The following is a 9989-nucleotide window of genomic DNA, read 5'->3' on the forward strand; positions in this document are numbered from 1 at the left end:
TATTCAATAAACAACAGTTAAGCAATCATTTACTGCAAAAATATGAAGCCAGCCATTGTATCAGAATGAGACCAAATACAGAAAGTCAGACTATGGTCAGAATATGCAAGGACAGGAGGAGTATACAAACTGTTCTGTATTAGCTGTAGTTCTGCTTCCCAGTCAGCTGAGAGAATATTTAGAACAGAAACTGGCACATTCTTTATAGGCACAGGCTGAAGTATATGGTCATAAGCTGATGACAGGTAACTTGGAATGGAGCATAAAATGAATCTATGGTGTGGAAATAAAACCTGAATTTATTAAATCCAAGGGTGCATCTATTTAAAAAAACATTGACAGCATAAGAAGATGAGTTATAGGCTGCTGAACAACATGGTTTCCAGCTCTAAAATTTAAGAAATTATCTTCAGGGTTAGGATGATTTTGGACGTCAAAAGGGTCTCTTTTTTGTCTCGTATGCTTTCTACTGAGTCTTAGCGTATGCATTTGTGTATTAGTGCCTTGCTATTTAATAACTTCTCATTTTTAAACATTCTTAGGAGTACGATCACACGTCAGCCTTCCCACCTACCTCATGGATCCTGAACGGCTGGTTCAGTGTCCCTATGACAAAAATCATCAGATCAGATCCAGCCGTTTCCCTTATCACTTGGTGAAGTGCAAGAAGGTAAGGAGAAAATGAAAAAGTAGTACAGGCAATGCATGTGACATTTACGTAAAGCCAACCTAGACAAAACTGAAAAAGAGTGATATTCAAAACATTTCAGTACAGAAAGTTCCAACTCTGAAACCAGATGCCCTGTCCCCAAAGTGGACTGTTCTCATGTTTTTTGAAGTAGTCAGCCTCAAAGAAAACTAATTCCAAGTGACTACTTCCAGAAAACACAGAACAGATCTCTTTCAAATTCATACCACTTCCTGAAAACTCAGAACTGCTTATTCTGGATGGCCTACAACAGAACAGATCCCTAAGCAGAATGTTACTCAGTGAATTGTGGATGAAACATGTATGAACAAAACGGTGGAAAACTTATATTGGTGGTGTTTTGTGATTATATCTTTGGATCTTGCCATAGCTATCCCATACAGTTTCCTTGAGAACAATCAATTGTTGGGCTTAAGAGTTAATTTAAATCCTTTTCCTAAACTATTAATTTGATTGGGTTCTTTATCTTGAAATTTACTGTTGCCAAGATCCATTTTCCTATTCCACATGCCACTGCTCCCTGGGAAATTGAATTAAATTTAAAAGATGCAAATCTTAATTTTCTACTCCTGAGACATTAGTGGCACTGTGAGGGCTCCTCCAGGGAAAAAATGGATTGACAATTCCTTTTCTGCTGTATCTTTTATTTCACATCCATGCATCTCTCCCACAGTATCATGGATGGCAGGAATCTGGAGAGAGCCATAATTTGCATTATAATAACTTCTTGGGTTTCATTTTTTTTTTGTCTAGAACAATCAAAAGATTGCTAAAGGACTAGCAACATGCCCCTATAATGCCCGCCACAGAATTCCCAAGCAGCAGCTCAGTTTCCATATTGAAAATTGTGAGAATCGAGTTCCTCTGGAGGTGTTCAATGGTAAGATGTTGATTCTGCTTAAGTGCTTGCTGTGGCTCTTGCATTGTGTAATAGGTTATGTTGTTGCTATATCAAAATTTGTGAATTAATCTGGTAGTTATGCTGTCTATAGAAACCAGTATTCCCAATGTATCAGTCAAACAAATATGCTGCCTAGAATATATACTGAATGTTCAAATGATTGGAAAATAAGGTCCGAAGAAAAGAAATGAATTAATAGTGAGCAATATTGGTAGAAACAGCAAGATTTTTTAAAATGATTGAGAGTTCCTCTGTTCTTTTGGAAAGTTAGACATTTGTGAGTAAGGAAATCAAAGTGTAAAGCTATCATGACTGAAATACTATGCAGTCAATAAGTGAAGGAAGATGACATATTTCTGTACATGCCATAAAACTAAACTTTCCTGGGCGCAGAATACAAAGTACACCGTTATGAAGTAGAGTAAATACAGGAATGTCCTGGAAAAGGAGGTGATTCCCCTCTGTTCTTTCTAGGGATAGCAAACGTTTTATGCTTTGTTTCTCCAGAGGTAAAAAGACACATAATTAATGTAATTTTTCCCCTGCATTTAAACTCAGAAATGAAGCAGTAAAGTAGGCAGAATTGAGGCTTTGGTCCTGAAAGAGGGTTTAACTGTCCAACTCCCATGTTGATTCCCTGATTTAGCTATCTGCTGCACAAAGTAGAAGGCTGCTCTTCTGTTCCCCTTTCCTCTCTCAGCAAATAATCAAACATTGTTTATGTATTTAAGAAGGTATCTCACCTGACACAAAGGGAATGTCCATTACTTCTCATATTTTATGGCAAAGCGAGTTTTTTTTTCTCACAAACAGTCTATCAAATGAATAAAAATAAAAAGGACCATCAACTACCAAAGTTTCCTGGCAGTTTAAAATAAAACAAATTTAAAATTGACATTAAGAACATTTAATGACACTTAAAGCAAGTAAAACAAGTAGAATCAATCCTTAAAATTAACAATTATAATCTACAGTTAAAAGCCTATACAAAACTATGTATTTCAAGAGTTTGTTTAAAAGCTAATAAAGATACCAGGTTGCTCAGTTCTTAATGGACTGCATTCCAAAGAGTTGGGGCAACAATTGAGAAAACTCAATCCAGAGTCACAGCCAGGAGGAGGCACACTCACCTAGGGAATACCCTCTTAATCAAATACCTCCTTAATCAAAAAAGAGAACCAAGTCAAGTGTGACATCTACATCTTAGGTGGGCCTTGTGACCACCTAGGACTATAGTTGTCACAGCTGCTATGAACTCCTGAGACATTCCAGCCAAATTAGCCCCAAACTGATAATGAAATCCCCCAATAACATAAACCTAGAGGTCTCCAATACCAACTTTTGAGACTAGCTCTGTCAATTAAGGATTCTTTTATGCAGTGAAGAAATCAGTCCCAGGCCTGCAGTATGCCCATTCCATGTGATCCAATTATTTCACAGGAATCCTGGCAAGGGAGATGCTCTCCTGTGGATCACAGCCATACTACCTTCCCCACCCGTTTCCCCTGCTTACTGTACCATAGAGGCTTAGGGGGGAGAAGCTGGGCCCATTACTGGCCCACCTCCCTCCCTCAGCCAATCAGGGTTCTCATTCACAATGAAATCATGGATGATCTTTGTATTACTTTGGACAGAGCTGGCATTACCAAAGAGCAAATCTGCTTCTTTAAAGAACTGGAACCACTCTCCCAGGGCTGAGACCTGGCAAGACCATGGGATGGAGAACAACTCTTAAATGGATGGTCTTCCTTCCCCTATAAGGGCCTGCCAAAGCCAATATTCTTCCCCACCACTATTACTGCTACTCCAGGTTCCATAGATGCAGACACCCCCCCCATCCCCCAGTTTAAATACTCATGTACTTTATACCCAAGCAAAGGAATCCTTCAGCCCAGCATCAGAGGCACCTTCTCCTTACTACCCACCAGGCAGACTGGGTATGTCCCTTGAAGGTCTCATTCTAGCTGCCATTTCCCAGTAGCTCCTGTTCTCCAGTAGCAACTCGTAGCATACTCTTCTGGCTCTCAACCAGAAGTGGCCCCAATCATTCCACATACATCCTCACACAATACCATCTGGAGCCATGCTTTTTGCCCTAGTGTCAGCCCAGCTAGCCTGCCCTAAAAGCAGCCCTACATAGAGACAGCCAATGCCTTGACAGCCAACATTCCCAGGCCCTCCACTGGTTCAACCCTGGCAAGCAACAAGGCTTAAGGCCAAGAGGCTGCAGTAGGGGAAAAGCAGGGAATGGATGCAAAATTTCCCTCACCTGGAGTTTCCTTGCTTCAAATCCTGTTTGGTCTTACTGGAATTGTTCATAGTGCTTTGTGGCTTTCCAATCCCTTCATGCTTTATTCTGAAGAGTCTGTCTTCAAAGAGAGGCATCACAGAAGAGCTGGCCCTTGAGACTGACTATAACACCAAAAGACATTTAGGCCTGAAAGTTAGTCTAAAGAGCAGTACTTGCCACTTTCCTCCTGCAAGGAAGGAAGAAGCTAAAATAATTCTCCTTATATATGCAACTGTCTCACTCTGAAGATCCTTCAAAATAAGGCATTGGCGTATACTTTCACACAACACTGTCCGCTTGCATTCCACAGCATTTGTAGTTTGGAGGGCCTGGATCGTGTCTATCCTATGTTGGGTTTGGAGAAAAGGCTGTGCAGTCCACTGCCTCATCGGATTGGTTAATCTGAGGCAAGGATCAGATTACCCTTCAACCTGCCTTGCAGCAGAATTGCCTTGAATTTCAATCTCTCATTAGGAAGGAAAAAAATGTGAATTCACAAACATGAGTTCTAATCTCTTAAACAGACATGCTCAGCCCTGGAACTAGGTCTCACTGTACGTAACATTTTTTTCTGAATTCTTCGCTTGCAGTGGCTACCAATCCAAACATGGGAATCAAAGAGGTGGCTGCTGCGCAGGGCCCAGCTCCGCAGGAAGATTGGGAGGCTGGTGAGTGTTTGCTTCCAGAATACTGCACCAAAATTGCATACAAATGTTCTGAATTGAAACACATTATAACTGAACACATTATCTTTTTATGGCAAGGCAGTAACTCCCTCCCTCTCAGAAACCCCAGATTAAAAAACATTTAAGGAAGCAGATCTCTTTCCCAAAATTATTATGTGTTCCTGCTGATTTAGGCCAAGAGGTCTTGTTTCCTCTTTTGAATTGCAACTACTGAGACAAATTTAGATTTAGATAATATGAAGACTGAGGGCCTCCTCTACTGTTTGCCTGGGATGCTATATGAAGTTTAGTGTTATCCTTAACATCCTTTGATAAGAAAATCTTCCCTTTTTTCCAATAATTTTATTAAAGATTATATTATACAAATAAAACTTATGCAACTACAAAATGGAAAAATACATTAAAAAATAAAATTAAGGAAAAAAAGTGCAGGAAAATAAAAGTAGAAAAAGAAACCTCCCCCTTCATCCCCAGCAAGTATAATCAACATTAACAACTTATCACTATCTCTTAAAATACAACCAAACCTCTCTTCAATCCATACCTCACCCCAATTTCTACAAACCTATCTCTAGTACCTCATCTTTCCCTATTAAACAGCAAAAGTCCAGTAAGGGTTATCAGAAATAACAACATAAATATTACAAATTATATCCATTACACCCGAACTGAATCCCTCCTTTCCATTTAAACAAATTCCCCCTATTTCCTTTTTTGAAATAATCAAAGTTTGGTCCCACTTAAAAAAGAATTAAACATTACCAGGATAACCAGAAATACACATTACCAGAAATAACCATCATCATCCAATCCTAATCAAGAAGCCATTAAATATCCCCCAAAATAGCAACCTGTTATTTTAACCTTGATCGAATAAACCGATTCTGTATTGTTTCTTCTTTCTGTGAACAATCTTTAAGTTCCTTAAAACATATTCTAGCATCTGCCTTCTCATACTCTCTTCATCTTTTCTTTCAAAATTCTTAGCATCTTTGTCAAGTCCCCTTTGCATTTCCATCATGACAACTCCAGGACAACCCTCTTGTAAATCCAGTATAAGGAAGTAGTCCAGATTACTCATCTGATTTGTTATTTGTATATCTTTTAAGTCATCATCTTTCACTCACTCATCATTGGTATAAGAACAGTACTATAGTTTAAGAAAGGGTTTAAGTGGATCTGAGTCTTAGTGAAACTGATTATCTGAGGAGCTGTCTCACTCCCATTATATCAGCCTGCCCCACTCAGTCTGGCAGAAGGGGCATGTTGTGGACCCCACCAGTCAAGGAATTTCAGCTGGCAGGGTTTAGGAAGAGGGCCTTTTCTGGCATGGCCCCTGCCCTGTGGAACAGCTTACCACCTGAGGTGCGGTCTGCCCCCACTCTCCTTGCCTTCTGGAAAAGTATGAAAACATGGCTATGCCGGATGGCCTGGGGGCCTAATGGGGGCTCACACTATTGGAACTGGCTGGTGGGACAATTGATACTGCTCCCCCCATTATCTTGAATTGTATATAGTCTTTTTATATAGAATTCTTCTTAACTAATTTTAATATGGATATTTATATTTTCATTGTGAGCTGCCCTCTGGGGGAGATGGGCAGCATATAAATGTAATAAAAAAAAAAAAAAAAAAAACAGCTCTGCTCCCATCTTTCTCCTGCCTGTAGCCTGATTCAGGCAACAGTACTTAAATTGGCTTCCTTTCTTCCCTTCATTTTTGCCTATGGTATTCTGCTTCTTAGATTCTGAACCAATGTGTAGGATCTGAATAATATTTTCATCTTAGAATAGAATAGAAAGTTTTTGGTATTTGATAAAATAGGATGTGTGCTCTTAAACATAGCTATTCCATGAAAGTATATGGATCATGTCTAATCATCAACTTGAACACTTCTTGGAAAAACCGAAAATGAGCTTTCCAGCTATGTAATTATGCAAACACCACCTAATACTTGTTTACTACTGTTCTCTTCTAAAGATGCTGATGAATCTCCTGCTCCTCCTTTTCTGTTTGGGGCCAGGTGAGTCAACAAAATAGCTGTTTTGCATGCATTTGAGATGTTTTGCAGCTTCAAAATGGTTTACCAAATGACACAGGCTCAGATGCTGATAAGAGACCACTCTGCAATGTGGTCCACAAGGTCAATAACAGCATTTCTTAAACCAGGGACAATCAACTTTTTTATGCCAAAGGGCTATGTTTTACGGTGTACAAGAGTTGTACAAGAAGGAGCAGTATTATTTGGGGGGGGAGGGGGGAGTAAGCACAGTACAGTACAGGTAGTCCCTGGGTTAAGAATGCCTGGGTTACAGACTTATAGTTAAGAAGAGAGCCTATTGTAGCAAAATTCAAGTTAAATACACAATGGTTAGAGTTGAATACACAATGGTTCAAGTTCACTACACAATACTACTTATACAATATTATACATTAGTACGCAGGAACAAACCAAAATGAAATATCCCAGTAATTAAAATCAAATCATAATTAATGTTGAAAATAATTGGACTGTATCATTTTAATGGGCTATGGGTTTTTATATTGTTTTAATGTATTGTTCATCACCCAGAGTTATGTACTTAAGATGGGAAGCAATATACATTTTCTTTAAATAAGTACATTTTGTTTTTAAACACTAATAAAAGATATGTGCTACTAAGGCCCAGTGCAATAAAACCAGCTTGAGGAACTTCCTGAATACAAAGAGGATAGGACCTATTCACACCTCCAAGGGAAATCATGTTCTATAATATGAGGACTTCCACTGAGGTGTTCTGCCTCATGGTCTAAACCCCCTTAATCTCCGGTGGGGGAGGAATTCAAAACAGGTCTCTCACTATTTGAACTGGGTGGGCAGAATTGTACCTGACTTGAAAATTCTGGATGTCACTCTGTGCCATGCTGTACAGATCATAACTAGCACTTTGAATTGGGCCCCAAAGCTTACAGATGACCAAGTACAGCAACCACAAGACAGATGTTATTCTATCATTGCAGTTCTCCTCGCATGGTAGTCTGGCCACTACACCCTGTATCAGCTATAGCTTCTGAGTTGTCTTCAAACCCAGCCCCACGTAGAACGTGTTGTAGTGGAAGCAAGGTGATCAAGGCATGAGTCACTATTGGCAGGCGCCAGTCCCCTATGGGTTGTTTTTTTTTTTAAAGAATTGATCTATGATGAAGTTATCAAACACATCTAAATGTTATCAAACACATCTATGACATATCAAATGCATCCTCTTGCAATCTCTGGACATTATTTTTTTCTACTGACTCCAGTAGGGAATTCTTCATGGAATAGTATATCAGCTGCCCTGGAGTAGATTTCTATTTTGGAAGAAGGAATTATATATCTAATCTTCCCTACAAACTAAAACATGGAAACCAGTACTGCATCTTCCCAGCCCTGTTTGCACAAATGGAAGCTACTATATTGTTACTTTGAGAACTGTTTTAGTCTATTTGACTTTTTTAATATTAGAAAAAGAATTGGAAAACCTCTTGGAATATTAGAAAAGACTGCTGTAAGCCTTGTATATAATTATTGATGCTCTTATTTTTCTTCCTTACAGCTATTCTGAACAGAAGTAGAATCTACATCTGTGAAGGTAATCTATTGTAGAATTAAATACCAGTTTAAGAACCCAGTTTTGGAATTTAAAATCTACGTATTTTAATGAAGAGGGCATCTAAATTTCTTTATACAGGCTACTACTTTAATGACCAGCTTTGCAAATGCAAGCTCCCATTATCCCCCCAATAACATAGTACTATTCTATGGTATGGGTTGCAAACATGGTTCCAGAAGAGTGCATGAGGCCTCAGGGCCATATTTATAATGGAATAATAGGATGCCTAGTTAAACTATGAATGATTTCACTATATATGGCCTACTATGCTGCTAGTTTTTAGCTTGAGCTGTACCAACCAATCCACTGTGATTTATAAACGATGGTTTCCTTGAGACCGACTGAGGTGCAAACAGATTGGTTAAGGCCTACGTATCCATTGAAGCAAATAAGTTTCATTGCTAATGGGTAATTGTGAAAGCTATTTCTTTGGGGGAGATGGCACTTTTTAAAAATGTTGCTTAGCCATTACAAAGTCTGTCTAGGTTAGTACAACAGAAGCAACAAAAAAGGGCCATCTTTTGAAGTGAACAAAGGTTTGGAACCAGTAATGTTGATACTATAAGAAACTGACCCCCAGAGTACCATGTGAACTGACACCAGACAAACATTGCTCATAGTATAGGTTAAGTATGCTGAGAGGCTATAAAGTTTTCCCATTATATCTCAGCTGTTATACTGCTGAGTTCCCATTAGCTTAGTGATAGCTTGTTGAACAAGCTAGAATTGAATTGGTTAGCACGTATGCTTAGCACAGCCACTGAAGCTAGTCGCTGTTTCCTATCTGAAACAGTACAAATGCAGTTGAAGTGGACAGTGAAAGGAGTATGGCAAGGAAAGCATTTTTTTTTTTTTTTGGCTCATGATACAAGGAAATGCACAGTAAAGGGGATCAGAGGCTGTGCTAAGAAAGGGCAGCCTTGGAGCCTCAGCATCTACAGTGTGTGTATGTTAACATCTGCAAGATGGTGGACATGGCGTACACACACTCTGCAGCTACCCTTGCTTGGAGCTGTTCCATAACTTTCCCTAGCTTAGGACTTCTTGGCCAAATAAACCAACAGTAGAAGGGGAGAGGCGGTGGGACTCTTTCCACATCTCCTCAAAACTGGTATGTACTAAAGGGCAGTACAGTTAGTTCCCCCGCCCCCCGTTTTTGTTTGGACCTTTACCAATGTCAGATTGCAAGCGATTTGGGGGATTGGTATTAGCCATTCTGAGGTTATAAAAAATTAATTGACTCCCAATGTTATTCCAGGTTTTATCATGAGGATCCTACTGAAGAAACAATCAGGACAATTCTTTTAAACATTCAAGGCAACCCCTTTTTTAACAACTCAATTTTTAAAAATGTGTTTTAACCTTTATCAAATTTTAAAATAAAATATATTGCAAATATATTGCTGTTTGTCTATTTTTTACTACACGTTAGACCCCTTCCAAAAAACATGAGGCTGCAAACACGTATTTGTCTCCTTAGAACAAGAGAGCTTTAACTAAGACGGAATGATTGCTTAAAAGTCATCAGTGATTTTTATGATTAAGTGGGGATTTGAATTTTGCTTGGTCCTAGTCCAGCACTCAAACCAGTTCACCACACTGGCACTCATGTGCTGCTGCTTCTTAGTAGCTGTTCTCAGGAGAATCTCTATCTTCTATCTCACTATATTGGAATGGAAGTGAGAATCTTTAACTTGGTAAGAAGCTCAAAGATGGTATTCAGGTCAGAATGACTACATGGTGTGATTGCAAGTCACCTCTCAGCCGCAGT

General features: G+C 39.1%; 1 protein-coding gene across 1 annotated transcript; it reads left to right on the top strand.

Annotated features, from left to right (window-relative positions):
• Positions 1-555: 555 nt before the first annotated feature.
• Positions 556-9547, top strand: LOC112540792 (gametocyte-specific factor 1-like). Its single transcript, XM_025167492.2, has 6 exons — positions 556-670; positions 1463-1589; positions 4491-4568; positions 6567-6609; positions 8162-8197; positions 9477-9547. The coding sequence occupies exons 1-5, from the start codon at positions 578-580 to the stop codon at positions 8178-8180; spliced, it is 360 nt and encodes a 119-aa protein (XP_025023260.1). The 5' UTR covers positions 556-577; the 3' UTR covers positions 8181-8197; positions 9477-9547.
• The last annotated feature ends 442 nt before the right edge of the window (positions 9548-9989 follow it).

The sequence above is a fragment of the Python bivittatus genome, unplaced genomic scaffold (genome assembly GCF_059951505.1).
Source record: "Python bivittatus isolate LINGU-HERP-01145 unplaced genomic scaffold, Pbiv_v1 ctg000220_np1212, whole genome shotgun sequence".
NCBI lineage: Eukaryota > Metazoa > Chordata > Lepidosauria > Squamata > Pythonidae > Python > Python bivittatus.